This window comes from Procambarus clarkii, chromosome 11 (genome assembly GCF_040958095.1).
Source record: "Procambarus clarkii isolate CNS0578487 chromosome 11, FALCON_Pclarkii_2.0, whole genome shotgun sequence".
NCBI lineage: Eukaryota > Metazoa > Arthropoda > Malacostraca > Decapoda > Cambaridae > Procambarus > Procambarus clarkii.
Window position 1 is genome coordinate 31,114,303 of NC_091160.1, and position 19,842 is coordinate 31,134,144.

Consider the following 19,842-nt stretch of genomic DNA (forward strand, 5'->3'; position numbering starts at 1 on the left):
GGAAAGTCTACTTGGAAGGATTCAATTTACATGAGATTACGATTAGGATATAAATATATCTGGCAATACGGTGTTGATGTCAGTGAAAAAGATAAGAGTGTAAATTATGTAGTATGCCGTACGCCCACACCTTAGAACATTATGTATTAGAGTGTCACCTTATTGAAAAATATAGAAATAAGGAAATAAATAGTGTACCACATCAAATTGTTTGGATGTGTGATAATGGTATAATAGACAGTATACTTAGGAGCTACAAGAATTTTGCCCCAAGAATGTAACAATTATATGCTGTACTTGCTGTATGCAATGTTAAATGGGATTCTTGTACTGTTATATGTCTATTTGTACTCACTGAATTTGTGCGCCCCTTGAGGGACTTGAAGTAGAGGGGGGTAGAAATAGCCTAAGCTACTCTATCCCTTTGAGATGTATTTATTGCTTATCTCAATAAACATACTTGAACTTGAACTTGAATAAATAAAAAACAAAAATTATAAAATCATCATGACAATGGAGGAACCTTTGACAAGCCTCCGGCTTCCTGTCCGGCCACCATCCCTAGTGGCCTTCAGGTAAATTAATGTTCAGTATTTTTTAATGTAAACTTTCCCAATTATATGTGTACCGTATAACCATTTATAAATAAAGCCTTTGATTTTAATTACGAATTAATTAATTCGAATTACTGTACAGCAGTAGTTGATATACGAAGTGTTGAGCGAAACTCAATGTGCACGAAACGCCGCACGCCTCTGGCCATAGGGAGGGGGTTGGGAGGGAAGCCAGGAGACCACAACAACAACATAAGAAGGCTGGCCAGCTGGTACTTGCCTAATTTTTTACATTTTGCCCCGAGGGGCGAGTTTATTGTGCAGCGCCACTCATCCTGTGAGTGGACAAACCGCCATAGCAGCATGTACAACACTCCCATTAGGAAGAAAACCCGCTGGGTTGTTCATCCTGTCACTTGTACCCAGACACAGCTGGGACTTGCTTAACTGTCTCAAGTGAACAGCTCCTCAAACTAGAAGATTAACATCTGTCAACCCATAAAATCTTACATTATCTTGTGGGTGTAAAATGGAGGAATATTTTTAAGAACAGTATCTGTATTTGACAAATTGTATTTTTCTAACTCAAACAATGTGGGGTTTATTATTCTACACATATTTATAATGTCTCAGGTGTTCACATTCTCCCAGTTAATGGTCAAGGCGGTGTCCATCATTCTCGCCACAATTTCTGCATTTCCGCTGCTCAACAGTTGTTTCCATTCCGAATCTCCATGGATATTTGTATCCAAGACTGATTCTTGCTATTACTGATTCTCTCCCGCGGCCACCTCGTCGTCGTCGATAATGATTGGGATTATCAGCTGCAACCACATTGTACCGGTGTATAAATTGACTGATATACTCCTCTATCCTCCTTTCCTCAGTTACTGATATGCACAGTCTCCGTTACTGAGTCTAACGTTACTCAGTTACTGATATGCACAGTTATGCACAGTCTCCGTGGTGTAGTGGTAAGACACTCGCCTGGCGTTCCGCGAGCGCTATGTCATGGGTTCGTATCCTGGCTGGGGAGGATTTACTGGGCGCAATTCCTTAACTGTAGCCTCTGTTTAACGCAACAGTAAAATGTGTACTTGGATGAAAAAACGATTCTTCGCGGCAGGGGATCGTATTCCAGGGACCTGCCTGAAACGCTACGCGTACTAGTGGCTGTACAAGAATGTAACAACTCTTGTAACAACTCTTGTTACCTTGTCATGGTGATGTTGCCTGATAATACCTCTAATTTGTAGCAGAGTTTTGGGAATGAAGTATTCAATATGGTCTCCTTCAGCAGCCAGCACATCTGCTCGTTCATGTCCACAGATTCCAACATGGGAGGGGATCCACAGGAATGTGACCACTCTTCACTGATTGGTTAGTACCCTCACAGTTCTATTAATTTCAGCAACTATCACAAGATTTTCTGCAGGATTTTTACTAAGGCTTTGTAGCATTGCTTTTGAATCGGTGCAGATCACTGCACCATTAGTGTTTCATTCAAGGAATCATAACGCCATAACTGGCAGTTAGCTCTGCTTGCATTGAAGAGGCATAGTTCTCAATATGTGCTTTTTCTTCATTTCCACTTTGAAAGGCATTATTCCTTATTACAGTACAGTGTATGCTGCACCAGCCCTGCCATTGACAGGATTAGATGACCCATCAGTGTAGATTTGATCTATTTCATCTCCGGCTTCTTTATAAATTTCCTCCAGATATCTGTGCCTCATTTCTTGTGGTATCATGTTAGACTTTTTCATTATCTCATTGATGATAATCCTGCATGAGTCATCCTCCTAGGGAGGTAACCTCTACAGGCAGGCGCTCACGGGCTTGTTTAAGCAGGTGAAGTTCTTCGAGGTAGCAGACTGAACTGTGATGTCATTTTTTGCTTCTCCTGTTTCCTCCTGTAAGTAGCACAGAACTCAGGTTTTTCTTGGCAATATCATTGTAATGGGGATCTCTGAAGGGGAAGGTCATAGCCTTCAGTGCCCTGAGTCGACATTTACATGTTCATATGAGTTGGTAGAGCTTGTCTTTCTTTGCCATTGTTAGAGCTGACAGTGACACCAAGGTACCGATAATGGTCAACCCATTCAAGTGTTATACCATTAATTTGTAGAACATCATTTTCTCCCCACTTGTGCTCAGAGTATGCTTTTGTCTTGTTTGTGGAGAGAGTGAAAGTTATTCTCCTAGTTGTGCTTGTGGGGGTTGAGATTTTGCTCTTTGGTCCTGCCTCTCAACTGTCAATCAGCTGGTGTACAGATTCTGGAGCCTATTGGGCTCTATCTCAAAAAGGTAGTCAACCTTCATCAACTTGTGGCACACTACCACTAGTATCTACCTTTTGAATTGTATTCCTTCTGCTTATTCTGTCAAATTACTATCTGCTGCTCTGTTACAATTTTACCATTCCATCCATCATGAAAGTCATTCTGTTCCAATTTCTCTCTCTCATTAATGATTTTGAGCTCACTTAGTTTTAAGTCTTTTTAACTTTTCCCAAATTATGCACGAAATGCTCTGTGTATTAATGGCTTTAGGAGACTACGTACCTACCTACCCATGAATCCAACAATCTGCTTGTATCCTATGTATGTACTGTACTGTATGTACTCTTGCCTAAAAGTAGTAAGTAGGTAGGTACCCAAGAGTTAGTCAGCTTGTTATAGGATTGCATCCTGGGGAGGGGGTCAGTAATTCGACCTTGGGGGGGGGGGGGTACCTTGGTATAAGCCTAATGTGTATAAATACACTCTGGCTGCCTGTCCTTTGACACAATAAATTATTATTAAATTAATTATTTTGATGCATAAATCCTTAACGGCTAAACTATGATAAATCATAGTGGTTCACAAAATTGATGGGCTGTCTGTCGCCTTTTCTATTTGTAGGGGTCCTTAGTTAGAATAGGTCCAAACAGTTAAGTACATAATTGTTGTGACTTGACAACTCAAGAGGGTGCACTTGTGGAGTAAGGGGGTGCCCTGGTTCTGGCTTTGGTCCCCAGAAGGCTATACAGGATTCCTGTGGCTGATGTGGCATTCAGGGGGAGCCATTACAAGTATAAAGTTGTAATGGCTTGGCGCTTTCCCCTGATAATTAAAATTAAATCAGGGAGAACCGTCTCAGCAAGATAGCTTCAAGACCTCACTGACGCCCTACCAGAAAGAGGTGTTTCATTAGATTTATTGCAGGTTTTGTGTTAAATATTGTACTGTATTGAACAAATCCACAAGGGGCATGACAAGGATTCGAACCTACGTCCGAGATCATCCCAGATGCTGCCTTTATCGACTTATTTATTTGATGCATCACGCTATTGTGATTTCTGTGCGTATTGTACTGTATTAAAATTTCAGGCAGATGTATCTTGCACACATGCCTCATATTATGGTAGTGCTGTATATGGTATTATACACCATATGGGGGAAAGGAAACCTGTTTGATTTATTGAGGTGTCTCTAGTCAAGGGTTTACTGATACCTATTGGGCTTAAGAAGGTATTCAAATATTTACTGCAATTACATAAATAAATGACTTTGCCTTTTCTGCCTGGTAATCCATGGGATTTGAGCTATTTTAGGATAAAGTTTTTTTTATGTCTCACATAGGTTGAAGCAGAATGCATATATCAGAGCAATGATGAGGATAATGGTAGTGCAGGTGGACTAGACTGGCACACATCTTGCTCCTACATGGAGACGATCACCAAACACCATCATCTGCAGGAGAAGCAAGTAAGTATGAGTAGGAGCTCTTTGGCCTGGGAAACATCTCCAATTAAAAAATTTCCTTTGCAAAGGTGACCATGTATCTTTGATGTTGTGGCTAGCTTATATTTTCAGTATTGTACAGATATAAATACTACTTCGTTCACAGACTGAATTACAGAAATGGTTCTTTGATGGCCTGCAGACCAAGGGAATGGTATTTGATGAGCAACTTGTCATGATTTGGATCATACATTGTCTCAATTGTGAAGGACACTTTCTACATTTTTTCTTTTTTTTTTTTTGCTATACCGTACTGTACCAAAGATGTTTGCAGCATTTCTGTAATGGTTGTGCTAAAGGTTTTGGTGTATAGTATTTATGTAAGACATAAGTTAATATAGAGATCTGTACTTAAAATTAGCAATTATACATTGTTTGCTGTTTTTTATTTTTAGAATTTCTTAAAAGAACAACTTACTATATTTAAAATCTAGTTTTGCTATATTTTCATGAACAAGTGACTTCAATCATAGAAAAAGACATACACTGTAATAGAAAAAGACAAATAATTATGATAATACTGTAATATGTTATTTATTGCTTCATTTCACCAAAATGTGATCTTCCCGATCTCATCAGTGGAGAACTACAGCAAGGGTGACAACATAGAGTTGGATATAGAGGTGTCCGTTCCCGGGTGCCACAATGGTACTTCCAGAATTGTGGTGAGCCCCAGCAGCAAGATGAGGGATGTGATAACTACTGCTCTCAATAAGTAAGAATTGAGGTGTACAGTATATGGTAGTGTGGTCAGGTTTGTAGTTTGGGGGGTTCATTTTTTTATGTAGTGGGTGGTACTGTAGTTCTGAAGTCTTGCCACAGCATAAATAATTAACTAATTTAATCAAAGTGCTATAAACACTCCTGTTGCTACTGAGTACTGTGGTATTCTGCTCCCTTTTTCTTTCCATGACAACGTATGGAGGTCAGAGTAAAGTTTAAGCAGAAAATATAAATACTGTACAATGGTACTGTATTATTTTTGGGGGGGGGGAGGATCCTGCATCCAGTCTAACACCATTTACAGAAACTTAAAAATAAATTTCCAACAATTGTCTCTTCTCAATCCACACCTGCTGGTGCTGAATCACTTTCTTCCTCTCTGATAAAATATTCATAAATAATTTTTGCCAGCATAGCAATAAGGACATTGGTATCAAGTGCAATATCTATCTATTCATCAGATTAGGTTTACAATAGCTTAACTCTCCAAACAGAAGTAATCAGTGTGGAGGGACTCTGATTATGTAGCTAAAGAAGACCACACAAATACTATAATCTCTAAATAATAGAGCATAGTTAGTCTGTCTCCTATTCTTTACCCAGAAGAGAGGCTCCACAATCAGCTCTCAATTGCCTTCTAGGCCATTAGATTACGTATGTTGATCTTGAGTTATCTTGAGATAATTTCGGGGCTTAGCGTCCCTGCGCCCCAGTCCTCACCCAGGCCTCCTTTTTGTTATACACCCCTAGGAAGCAGCCCGTAACAGCTGTCTAACTACCAGGTACCTATTTATTGCCTGGTGAACAGGAGCATCAGGATGAAAGAAACTGCCCATTTGTTTTCACCTCCACCGGGGATCGAACCCGGAACCTCAGGACTACGAATGTGAAGCGCTGTGCACTCAGCTGTCAGGCCCCCCTCATACACCCCAATTATTTCTCATATATTACATAAGAACATAAGAATCAATGAAGGGGCCATGGTACCCGAAAATCCGAAGAAAAATGGAATATTTACGAAAAATTACGAAAAATACTACAACGTTCTGGCAACACTGTGGTGGAAACTGTTTAATGTTATCTTGATAAATAACGTAATTAGAGTCAAATTTCCCGCTGCAACTTTGCCAAATCCGGCCTCGCGGCCTGGGTGCGCCGCGGAGTAATGTGTTTTACATTGTAGAGGTCTAATATTTCGTAATAGCGTTGTAAATAACATATTATGCATAAAACGAATATAAACTCACTCATTGGCAACAGTCTCGTGTGAGGCAGAGGGTGGGGTGTGGCTGAGCAGTCAGTAACTCTGTGTCCCATAGGAGGTGGATGTATAGTTGACGCGCGCTCAAAATATCTCCCAGAACGCTTGCTATTTCTGTGCTATTTGGACTGCAATATGACTTACCAAACGAACAAGAAGAAAGCAATGAAAGCTAAATGCAGGCGAGCTATCTGTAGAAGGTACGAGCTGGATGCAATGCGTAAATCACGCAATGTGTCGAGTGAGGATCGTGGTGGCCTCTCTGCCGCGAGTGTGAGGGGCCTGTCGCAGCCCGCAACCCCCCCCCCCACACTCCTACCCTCTGTCACCGCACATCTTGGACCTGCTACTCCAGATGTTGGACCTGCTACTCGTGATGTTGGACCTGATACTCCTGATGTTTGTCGGTCGTGTAATGGTCGACTTCGCAATGGCAATGACAGCTGTCAACTACAACGTCGGATATGTGACCGGATCTCTGACCAGCCTCATTGGTCTACCACAAAGTGACGTACGAGACTGGTACTTTGAAAGGAAGAACAAGGAGATGCAGATACCAACGAAACGCACCACCAAGCCACGACAGGCCCCTGAGGGAGCTGACCCAGGTTATGGGGCAGGGACCTACTAGTGCCAATGCAGTGCCACCTGCAGGACTCATATTTCTGACCAATTATATTAGGTTAGTATGTTTTAGTGTTATATTGTGATATTAGTTCATAAATATTTGTACATATACAACTGGTGACAAATATTAATTTTTTTTTTTTTTTTTTTTTTTTTTTATAATAATAAATTTTTTTTTTATTAATCAGGCGATCTGCATGGAACTTGCACACCATATTGAGCCCATGCCTTTCTAAAAGGGTGCAAATTTTGAATGATATTGGTCAACATCAACCTCACCCACAGGTGGCTCAACTTTGAACTTTGTTTCTGCAGGTAAGTGTTTTACACCTATATCTGACTTCACAGCCTTTATTTATTATTCAATTTACATGAAACTTGCACATTATATGTAGAGTTTATGCCTCTAAAAATACTAGTAGTGATGTTTATCTAAGTAGATTTATTGATTTTATAAATAATGATAAGCTTCAGTTTGATGCATACGTTTTTGGGAAAATTTAATAAATCTGAATTATTGCACTAAATACATCTGGGATAAAAATCCTTACTAGCAATTCTTTATTATATAGTAACGTCATAGCTGAGTGTCATAGAAATTATTTCGGTTTACAATTGTGGGCTGTGAAAGCAATTGAACATTGTTGGAAAATTGTCTAAAATTTCCTTTTTTTTTTTTTTTTTTTTTTTCTCCTTCTCTATTTAGGCTGAGATGATGAAACTTGGTCCAGTTGCAGCACCTTTCACATGTATCAGGATAATAAATTTTGAATACCCTACGACAATTTTCATATATCCTGGTCACATACCCCCTGAAGACGAATGCAGATGGCCTATTAGCCCTTATGTGGCAGCTCCTATCTATATCCACCCAAACGCCTTCATATATCTGTGTAACCTACGTTTGAACCAAATCGAGGGATCCTACGTCTATTATGTTACCCGGTAAATTTTTTCCACAAATCCACAACCCTGTTACCAAACCAGTATTTACCCAGGTCTTTCCTAAATCTAAACTTATCCAATTTATATCCACTGTTTTATTTGTTCCATTATGTATTTATATATTTAATACTTTATTAATATCTCCCTTGTTATACCCATTCATCTACAGTACGTGTATACTTCAGTTGTCACTCTTTGGCAATTCTCTGCCTTTCTAGAGGCAGATCTTTCTAATTGGCCAATAATCCAACATAAGTGGATTAAATCGTCTCCTTTCTTGAAAATTGGTACCCCCATTAGGAACTCTCCACGACTCCAGCACTCTGCCTTACTCTAATGATTTATTAAATATGCTAGAAATATGTTCTATTGACTTCGATAGAAAATTACTGTACACTGAACTATAAAAAACTGGATTTTTTTAACCTAAAAAAAGATGTGCATGATGATAGAATCAACCCACAATAGCTAATGTATGACCCATTTTCTACTTATGTCAATGAGCAACATAAGGGATGGGCCTCAAATATTCACCACAAATTAAACTATAAGGAATACCTGCTTGATGGGGTTCTGGGAGTTGTTGTTCTCCATAAGCCCGGCCCGAGACCAGGCTATATAGGTCCGAGGCCAGGCTGTATATAGTCCAATACTTCTCCAACCTATCTAATGCTGCATTGACATGTTTACAACATTAACTTAGCGTCTAAAATATATATTTAGTTGCTACCCCTACAAAATTAATATTTTCTGGAAGGATTTTCGATCCCAGGCGCCGGCGAGAAACAATGGGCAGTTTCTTTCACCCTATGCCCCTGTTACCTAGCAGTAAAATAGGTACCTGGGTGTTAGTCAGCTGTCAGGGGCTGACTAACCTCCTGGGGGTGGAGGCCTGGTCGAGGACCAAGCTGCGGGGACACTAAAAAAAAGCCCCGAAATCATCTCAAGATAACTCAAGATAACCTCAAGATTGAACAGTGGCTTTCTGAAGGTAGCTCACTGAGATAGCTCTACATAGATGATGATCCAAATTGTTTCAAATATGCTCAAAGGCCAGTACTGTATAAGCATTTTTTAGATTGCTTTATGAGCATAGATGAAAACAGTTTCTCATTATTTTTGTTTTTGTTTTTTCAGGTTAAAAACTGACCAGCAGCAGCTATGGATAGGCTCGGGACCAGCTGCAGTGAAGGCTGTGTCGTGTGTGGAAGTGATCAAGAAGCGAATAGCAAACCTCCACCAAATAACTCGGCTTGTTTATAAGAAGTTAGTAACACAGACAAAGACATCTTTATTTTCTCCTGGAGATTTCACTGGAAGTGATGAGAGTATATAAGAGAGAGAGAGAGATTACAGTACTGTACTAATTACCTAGGTGTAGTTAAAGCACGAGAGCTACGCCCATGTCCCGTCTTCCTGGTACTGTCAGATGTCATTTTGAAACTACTGATGGTTTTAGATAATACCACCTCATTTAACTTGCCACCAATCATCTGCAGCTCTGCAAATGTTAACTTGCTAATGTTTTTTATCTGCAACTTTGTTTCTTTAGTTTGAATCCTGTTCTTGAAGTTGCAGTTTTCAAGAATTTATTGGCAATTTTGTTGATTCCTGTTACTATTTTGTATGTAGTGATCATGTTGTCTTTGTTCTATCTCCTAGCTTTGGTATATTTAACACCTCTGCCCTCTCCTCGTAGCTCTTTATTTGTTTAGTTCCAGAAGCCATTTAGTTGCAGGTCTGCACCTTTTCCAGTTTGTTGATGTACTTCTTGAGATATGCAGGCAGTGCTAAATAGTCTTCCCAACCTGGTGCCTTTTCTGAAGGAAGCCCCTACGGCTCCCTGGAGCTTATCGGGCTAATGTATGTTATATTAGACCGGGACATTAGCTATGGAGTTCAGACCTACCAGGGACCATGAGCGAGAACCAGGCCCCTTCAGAGAGGTTGCCGGGAGCAATGGCCCTGGACCCCCCCCCCCCCCCCACCTGTCATTGGGGGTTTTCCTTGTCTGCCATCAGCCAGGGTTAGGCACCCAGAAAGGTAAACATAACAAAACAAACCCCACATGGTAAGAAACTAACAACAAAAGTCGAACAGAGAGGTAGAACTTCCTACAATCTCAAGGAAACAAGCAAACATAACACATTACTACCGTACTGCTCGTCCGCGCAGCCCTCCTCTCCCCAAGAGGGGAAGGGGGGCCCGGACCTCACCGGATGCATAGCACTCCAGTTCGTAAGCTAATGTTAACCGGGACAGATGCTTCTCTGGCCTCAGTTTCATTGGCTCTATGACGTACGGCCTCCCGGACATGGACATCTTTGCGTCGGTGTGGTCTCGGCATCTCCCATTTTATGTGGCGCCTTTTCCCGCCTGCGAGGCGTACGCGGTGAATGCCATTCAGCAGGACTGGTTGAGGTGGAGTTACCTGTACCTCTTCCCCCAGTCCAGCTGTTGCTTCGGGTTCTGACTCGTTTGGAGTCTTTCCCAAGGAGAGTAGCCCTTGTGGGCCCCTTGGTGGCCGGCTCAGCTTTGTTTTCAAACGCTGCTGGATTGGTGTCCGAACCCGGGGCGTTTCCTGCGGCTCTGCCTCTTTCAGCAGGTAGGACTGGTCCGGCCTTCTCCTCGGCTCCTTGTGTCTGGTCTTTTGATGCAGGTGTATCACCATCTCTATGGTGATCAGGTGGCTTCGTTGATGGTGTCCCACTTGCGAGCTTCGTCTCAGCGACAGTATGTAGTTTCCTGGCGTTTCTTTTCACCTTTTTCTTGCTCTTCGTAGGTTGCCTTCTCTTTCACATCGGGTTGTCTTGTTCTTTCTTGGTTTTTTGGGACCGTTAATTGATGCTTCTTACTGTCGCCTCGTATCGTGCGGCGCTGGTGGAGCCACTCTGGCTTGTGTTTGGGGTGGACGTCACATCCGCCCCATTCTTGCTTTGTTTCACCTCCGGCCTGCTCATGCACCATCTGAGCTGTCCGGGTCCTTGGTCAGGGTGCTCTCTTATCTTTCCTCTCCTCGGTTTGTGGTAGCCCCTTCGGTTCAAGATTGTTTTTCAAAGGCATATTTTTGTTGGCATTGGTCTCTAGGGGTCGGGTCTGGGAGCTTCCGGCTCTCATCCGGTTCAGGGGTTTTTGCTCTTATGGTACTGGTGGTAGGTTTGTACGTTTGCAGCCTTCTACATTTTTCTGCCGAAGGCCGAGACGGTTGCCTTCTGGAGGGGTCCTTGGGTTATTGATGCTTGGTTGGTTTGGCTGGGGTACATCATGTGTTGTGTCCGGTTGCGGCTCTTCGCTGTTATCTGCGTGCTGTGGCTGGGGATGCACTTTGGGTTGATCCAGTTTCCCTCGTTCCCTGTTCCAGGGCTTGGGTCTCCCAGGTCGTCTGCAGGGTTCTTAAGTCTGCCAGCCTGCGGTCTATCCTTGCGCCCGTGCCGTTCAAACGCTTGCAGGTTTCGCTGCCGTGTTTGGTAACATGTCTTTGGCTCATTTTGGGTGTGGAGATTTGGAGGTTGCATAGGTTCCAGGCAGTAGTGTGTTACATTTGCTTGTTTCCTTGGAATTGTAGGGAGTTCTACACCTCTGTTCGATTTTTGTTGTTAGTTTCTTACCTTATGGGGTTTGTTTTATTATGCCTACCTTTCTGGGTGCCTAACCCTGGTCGATGACAGATAAGGAAAACCCCCAACCACAGGGGTTTTCCAGGGCCATTGCAACCTGCAACCTCTCTGAAGGGGCCAGGTTCTGGCTCATGGTCCCTGGTAGGTCTGAACTCCATAGCTAATGTCCCGGTCTAACATAACATACATTAGCCCGATAAGCTCCAGGGAGCCTCCGGGGCTTACCCAGCAATTGGGGTTTCATTACATTCAATTCTGTTTTTTTTTTTTTTATAATTATCCATACTGTATTTAATTTTTGTCTGAAAAAAATCACCTATTCACCAAACTCAGTCAACTCCTCTTTTGTTTTGGGAAGGGGAAGCACTCACTTATTACTGGCCACTCCAATTTTTCTATAAATATGGACTTAATTGTTAGGAAATACAACTTAAGAATGAATTATATACACTGTATAATGGTGCAGCATTCTACCGGATAGAATAAAACAACTAGCTGCAGACAAAGCAGGAAGACACCCAGCTGGATATTTGGAATTATTAAGAAACTACTAGTACTGTCACAAAGAGATGGCTTACTGACAGACATTTTAAGTTCTAGTGAAGTCAGACCTATGTTATATGAGCTGTGCATGGGGATGATTTTGATCTGGGATAGTCCCAAAATCTGTTGATGTAGAATACTGAGGTCGTGCAAATTTCTAAAGCTTCAAGGTGTGATTAGTAATACAGTGGTACCTCGAGTTACGAACGTTCCTGTTTATGAACTTTTTGGGTTATGAGCCGATTTGTTCGAAAAATTTGAATCGGGATATGAACTTTGCATCGGGATACGAGTTTGTTGATACGCGTACAGCCGACCTAGCGCGTTGTGGTACGGCAATCGCGCCTCATTTTAACAGTGCCTCACGCCCAATGATTATCACGCCTGAATTCTTCACTAGGATTTACAGTTTCTTTTTGGATTTTTGGCTACTTGAGCATAAGAGTTATATAATATCTTGCCATGGGTCCCAAGAAAGCAGTGGTAAGGTTCAAGTCAAGAAAACACATGTAAGAATGACCATAGAGAAAAAAAAAAGAAAAAAAGAGATCATTCGCAAACATGAAAATGGTACTCGTGTTGTTGAACTAGCTAGGCAGTACAACAAATCTTCAGGGGAGGAAGAGGAGGCAGTAGAGAATGTCCCTTCCTCATTAATTAAGAAAATGTGTGCAGTATGGGAAGGACTGCAAAGTTTTGCTGAAAAGAATCGCCCAGAGAAAGCTGTAGCAGGCCGTTGCATTAATCTTTTCAATAACAAAGTGATGCCTCGCTACAGACAAGTGTTGCAAAGAAGGGAAAAACAATCTTTAATGGAACGTTTCCTTGTGAGAAAAGTGAGAAAATCGAGCAGTGAGCCACAACCAGGACCTAGTGGTATGCAGACAAAATGTGCCAGAGAGTGCACTCCAGAAAAATCTTCACTGCCTGATGTTATAATGGAAGGGGACTCCCCTTCCAAACAGTAACACCTCTCCTCCTCCCCCCTCTTCACCATCTTCCATACGCCAACAGGAGTCATCAACAAGGGTAAGTAATAACTTGAGCATACTTTTGTAGTGAAGATTTGGGTGAATTAGGTATAACATTTACTTTGACGTTTTTGGGGAGTCAGGAATGGATTAATTAATTTCCCATTATTTCTTATGGGGAAATTCGCTTCGGTTTACGAATTTTCGGGTTATGAACCGTCTCCAGGAACGGATTAAATTCTTAAACCGAGGTACCCCTGTATTAGTTTTACTTCTGATTGTCTCCTCCTCGTCCTCATTTTGTGATGTAAATTGTGATTCATACGTCAGGCTGTAAGCAGCCACGTCAACCAGACCACCTACCAAGATGCCTAGTCAGAGACCAGGCCATGGGGACGTTGATTCTTGGAATCACCACAAGGTAACCACAAGGTAAGGTAATCGTTCTAATGGTTAACTACTCATTGTTTTTCCAATATATGTCACCTTTCAAATTGTAAGCTAAATTTCATTCTCTTTATGCCAAAAATGTAAGTTGATTTAGATTACTGTATACCTGTTTAGTCCAGCCGGCATTGTAATGATTTGTACAAGTTGTTACAAATATAGTTTCTGATTTGGATAATGATAATGGCTACATGCTATGCTGCTATTGTGACTTTCTTATGTAATTAGCATACTGCAGTTTTTTGCATACTTCCCAGTTATAAATGTAAATCATATATGAATAAAACTTTTGATTATCATACTTGTAACTGTATGATGCATGCCACGTCACATCACGTCTTCAATACATTATACTAGTTGATGTCATGTCTTTAATACGTTACATACATGTCACGTCTTGAATACAATTTTTGTTTGAGTACACTGCCAATGCATGTTTTGTCTTTATTTCTTAAATTAAACTCATTTTCCAATATCATAACCACCACCATTGAGATAAGTTATTTTGTTTATAGAATTGACACTTAATAATTTCTCTGGTCAGCAGGGTTGAAGAATACTGGGAGCCCAAGTTAGACGGCTTAGATCGTTTGAGAGTGGTGAGGGAGGTTCCAACAATAGTCATTTTACTTTCTAAAGATCCTCTTGACTCATCAGTTTTTGGGTAAGTTAGTACTGTAAGTATATTGATATCTATTTGGTAATTATTCATCTGTTTAGGATTCCATTTCTAACTTGATTAATCATAACCCTATGAATACATTTTCTGAGAGCTACCTCCATGTGTAAAAAAAATGAAATTATTTTCCTTTAGAAGTACAGTACTGTACTGTAATAATGTGTTACATAAAATAAAAGGAAAAAGTTACAAATAAATACATTGCATGTGTGAAGTGCTCCTCTAGCTCTGGTCATTCTAACTTCCATATTCTCAGTATCCAAGTACAATACCTCTTAGCCATTGAGAATTCCATCTTTGTCCAGTATAAATACATCCATCAGCCCTTAAGCTGCGCAAAATGTCAAATGAAGTCGGACATACAGCTCAGTTTTTAAAATTTGCTGAAATGCTTTCAAATGTTTTGTGCATAATCTACTAGCTAAATGCTCCAACTTTGTCTAAATGATACCAACGTAACTTGAAAAACCAGAAAATATAAAATAATTACAGTATAAAATGGAATATTGAAAACTTCAGGTTTTGAAATCGGCTTCAAAAATATTAAATATCAATTGTTCATTTGGTGATATTATGCTCTCAGAATAGCATATGATCTTCATTTTCATATATTTAGAACATAAGTTTTCAGTGTAGTTTACTGTAAAAAGAAATCATCAATATGGCATTTGAAATTTGCGCAAATTTAGACAAGAAAAATTTATAACTCCAAACCGTTAGGGTATATGAAAAATCGATTCAATAGGGATTGTAGAACAGACAGCTGTGCACACTATATGTAAAAAATGGTGAGAATCGGTCAGAAACTAGATTTTTGGATACTGAAGTAAGTTGAAATTCTAGTTATAGATATAACTGAAGTTGAAGTTATCGACAATGAATATGGCAGTTCGAATTCATGAATTTACTTGTATGTTTTAATAAACATTGTTTGGCATTTGTACTTGAATATGTGAAAGTTGCAGGTCAATATATGTTGAGATGATTCAATTTCAATTTCTTTCTTTCTTATGCACCCCATACTCATCCCGTGGGCGGTGGTATAAAGGATTATAGAGGCACATAATCGGTTCAGGAACTGAACTCTCTAGTTCGTTTAGCTAAGCAAATAAAAAATTTTTGATGCTAGTTACAAAATTATTAATGTTATACATGTACATGTTCTCATACATACATGTACATATATATATATATACCTATACATATACATACATATTTAATCACCCACACAAATACACACATCAATAATCTTTTGTGTCACAAGTGATCAACAAGAGGCTCACAACAGTCACTATACAAGGCACTTTACATCTATGGTGAATCACACCATAGATGTGGTGGAGGCTGACTCCATACACAGTTTTAAATGTAGATATGATAGAGCCCAGTAGGCTCAGGAATCTGTACACCAGTTGATTGACAGTTGAGAGGCGGGACCAAAGAGCCAAAGCTCAACCCCCGCAAGCACAAATAGGTGAGTCACACAGTTGTTGAGATGAAATCAAGAAAAACTAACCCCCCAAAAAACTGAATATATGGATAATTATAATAATTATAATGATTTAAGGATACATTTAGGGTATACTTTATATAAGTCAAAAAAACTAAACTGGTCCCTAATCATCAAAGCAACCTAAAGAGACAAAGAAAATAGTTTGAAATCTGTGAAAAAATCAGCCCAAAAAATTCAAAGTCCCAAGTTCTGCGAGTTGTGACATTTATTTGTTGACCAATTTCATTCTATCTTCATATAGTTTAAAGTATAGTTGACTGGTATACACTCTCCAGGATGTGAATGTTACAACAAAATCCGATAATAAACAAAGATGAAAAAAATTAAAAACTTGAAAAAATAAAATCTAAAAAAAAAAAAAAAATTTTGGACATTGATGAAAGTAACAGATATTAACATTGGGCAATATTATATAACAATTATATATGATATATAACAAAATAGAGCATGATAACAATAATGAGAAAGTATGTGTTGTTATGTATTACTCAGCAATGCTATAAAGGCACCAGCTGTATATCCACTTTGTGGACACTTCTTACTACTATTCTTCTTCTTTGTGCGTTGGACAGGTGCTTGCATCTCTTTATTACTGGATTATCCATCAATTCCAGTTAATAGGAGCTGTTCTCCTTATCAACAAAACGTTCTTTTTAAAAAATTCGTCTAAAATCAATTTCTGAAAATATTTTGATGAAAGTTTCACGACGCTGAAGCCAATAAGTTGGAGATTTGTTTAAAAATTTTTAAGTAATTTTTACGTAATTCAAATATTTTTTGCTTTCCTGCCCCTTTTGCTGAGCAGTTTAAGGGTTAACAGGAGGAAAGGAGACACTGAAGAATTTTCATTTCAACCTTGAAGGGCTTTCAGAAGGTGCATCTCTTTAAACTTAAAATGAGCACTGTACTTGAAAAGCAGTACAGTACTTGAAATCAAATAAACCTCCAAGTATATCTCTGCTGTTCCTAACATCAAGTAACTAGTTGCCCACCTGACTACCACCACCACCACCACCACTCATCATCAGGAGGGCAGCATCTGAAGTGTAACCAGGAAATGCTGGCTAACTCACCTCACAACAGTTTGGGCTGCAAGGAAACATGTTTTTCAGCTAACACTTTAGCAGAGAAGAGGTAGGGCTGGTCGAGGAGCCTACCCAGGAGCTTAATCCCACTCCAGATATAAAAGCATAAGAATAAAGAACACTGTAGAAGGCCTATTGGCCTTGCAAGGCAGCTGCTATTTAGCTGGGAAGTACTTTTCACAAAGGGAAGAGTACTCTTCCCTTTCACAGCACATACTCAAATGTTCTAAGCTTTCTAATAAGCGTGACCTAACATAAGCCTACCCCTTCCTTTTTCTCTTTTTTTTTCTTTTTCTTTCTCTTTCTGTTGTTTCTCTTGCGTTCCCATTCTTACTCCTATTATTACACTCTATATTACACCTTACCTTCTGTACTTTTACCTTGCTCTTATCTTCCTCTAAGATTTCCGTCTCCTGACCTCTCTCTTGCCTTACTTATGCCCTTGCCTCCCTTGTCTCAGCACAATCGACTTGATAATGGTCCAGGATGGATTCGAAACGTTGTCATTTCTTCAATTTCTAGTGTGTGGTTTGGTCAGCATTTTTCAGCAGTGTTATTGTGACTTTTCAACTGCATGTGAAGCCTGTTTCTTCACTCATTACCATCATTATCAGATACAACCCATCCTCCTGTTTTGATAACACTTTTTGTAACTATGTGGACAATCATACATAAATAAATGTAATGGACAATTAGATAGAAGAATTTCGTATTACAGTGTATTCACTTTATAGATTCCGAGAAAATAAAGCTAAGAACCTAACATAAATATTCCTAGGCCTATTATAGCAGATATATGTACTATGTTAGGTCTCAGATAGTGTGTATTAGGCCTAGGAAGGTTAGGCTAGGTTAAGCTTTCCTTGCAACATCAGTGCTAAAACTTTTCCGGTTTGTCCAAATTCAAGAGTACTGATTTCTACTTTCTAATTGGCTTTTATCTCCATGTACAGTGGTCCTCATCTTTACAATAAGTATAGCCTAATACTTATCTGGGCTGTCAGATAAGGCTACAGCTTTACTCGTGGGCTATCTTTATTGGGCATTATTTTTCATAAATATGATCGACTCTATAGAATAATTAAGGAACATTTGTCTTTCAGCTATCAAGCTCCTGGAACTTTGGGAGACGATTTTTGCAAATTTGATGCTCAACAAAAGAGAAGACACAAGGAGCCAAGAGGCAGGCACGAAAATAGGAATGGTGGCTCCAGTAACCACAGGAGCCAAAATGTGACAGGAAAATTCAGAGGATATCATGATGGAGGACACTGGGAAGGAGGAAATGGACAGAGAGAGAAACAAAGAGTGAATGAAAGAGGGAGGGGAGGGCACAGAAGGACAGTAGAGTCTAAACAAAGGTTTGGAGGTGGTGGGGCTAGTGATGGCAGTGTGGCTGGTGGTGATGGTGGAGCTGGTGGTGATGGGGCTGGTGATGGTGGGGCTGGTAAATAGTTGAAGTTTAGAAGATAATGGTACATGTCCTAAAATTTCTGAAATATTTTGGCAGTGACACACACAAAGCGGTCGAACATAACATACTGTATGCTGTGATAAAATTGCTTAGAACTTGATCTACACTTCAGTAGAGCATAATATAAACCTGATATACACAGTAAAGCCAAGTAATTCTATTATATTGCCTGATATTCAATGTAAAGCTAAATATACAAACTCTAGCATAATGTCATGCAGTGTAAAGCCTAACATAGACTGTAAAGTGCAGCACCCAAATAATTAGCAGAATAGAGAGTGGATAGTGAGATATTTACAGGATTGACAACAGAGATTACACCTTTGTTGTAACTCAGTCGCTTGATTTTCAATTTGATTCCTAGGCAGAGGAAGATATTTAGGCACGTTTCCTTCACATCTGATTTGCCTGTGTATCTAGTAGTAAATAAGTACTGTACCTGGGAATTAGTCGACTGTTGTGGATCACATCCTAGGGAAGAGTCAGTCACACTTGTCACAGTGGATGTGTGCAGCATTACTTAATCAGTCAGTTAAACACCATTGGGTATGGCCAGTAATTGGTTGCATGACCAAGTGGTGCAGAACATTGCCATTGACTAGGGGGACCTCTATAAGTCTTAATAGACTTCTGGTTCATGATAATAGGAAACCTTAAGAATAGAGTAACACATATTGGACATCAGTGATAGTTTTTGAAAGCAATGATGAAAATGGTGAAGAGCAGAGTGGTTGTGAGGTCTATTCCATTATTCTTTGATGTATGTAAGAAATCTCTTTTCGTCGCTACAGGCCAGTCCAGAAAGCCAGTGCTTTCATGTGTTCTCATGTGTTCTCTCATTAATACTCAAGGTGCACAACTTCCAGGATGTTAAAAGATTGTTTGAATTATATATGAAAATTTGATGTTATAAGATGAGAATTGTTGTTTTCCTTCCCTCTCCTTTTCATTTTATCTTTTGTCAGTTGTTCTGCAACCCTTTACTACCCTACTTATATCCTTAAATAGCTAAACACACAATGGTACACTGTATCATTATGTGTGTTTTTTCTTTACTTCCTCCTCTTACCACCTCTGTTTCTCTGCTTCCTTTCCTTTTATCTTTTTGTTATTAATAGCATTTGAGTGTTTAGTTCTTACCACTTTCATTGTTTCCCTCTAAATTGCTATACTGCACTTATGCTCTTTAACTAACATGTGAGTACAGTGTGGAGTGGGCCAGCATATTATGATGGCCCACATAGTTATGATCAACTTACCTGGTCATAGCCCAGAGTGGCCCAGGATATTGCAATGGCCAAGTTTTACATGTGTCTTGAGATGAGTTATCTTGAGATGATGATTTCGGGGCTTTTAGTGTCCCCGCGGCCCGGTCCTCGACCAGGCCTCCACCCCTAGGAAGCAGCCCGTGACAGCTGACTAACTCCCAGGTACCTATTTACTGCTAGGTAACAGGGGCATTCAGGGTGAAAGAAACTTTTGCCCATTTGTTTCTGCCTCGTGCGGGAATCGAACCCGCGCCACAGAATTACGAGTCCTGCGCGCTATCCACCAGGCTACGAGGCCACGAGGCCAACATGTGTGTTGTTTTTAGGAATAATAAAAAAAAATCTTAAAA

General features: G+C 40.0%; 1 protein-coding gene across 9 annotated transcripts; it reads left to right on the forward strand.

Annotated features, from left to right (window-relative positions):
• Positions 1-681: 681 nt before the first annotated feature.
• Positions 682-19,842, forward strand: Rpp25 (ribonuclease P protein subunit Rpp25). Of its 9 annotated transcripts, none has more exons than XM_045742731.2 (6): positions 682-826; positions 4,178-4,303; positions 4,919-5,054; positions 9,033-9,161; positions 14,018-14,137; positions 17,854-19,842. In XM_045742731.2, coding segments are annotated over exons 2-6 (738 nt in total). In that variant the 5' UTR covers positions 682-826; positions 4,178-4,302; the 3' UTR covers positions 18,206-19,842. The 9 variants fall into 9 exon arrangements, with proteins under 9 accessions (XP_045598687.2, XP_045598690.2, XP_045598689.2 ...); XM_045742734.2 differs by having other exon boundaries at positions 683-826; positions 14,021-14,137; XM_045742733.2 differs by having other exon boundaries at positions 783-891.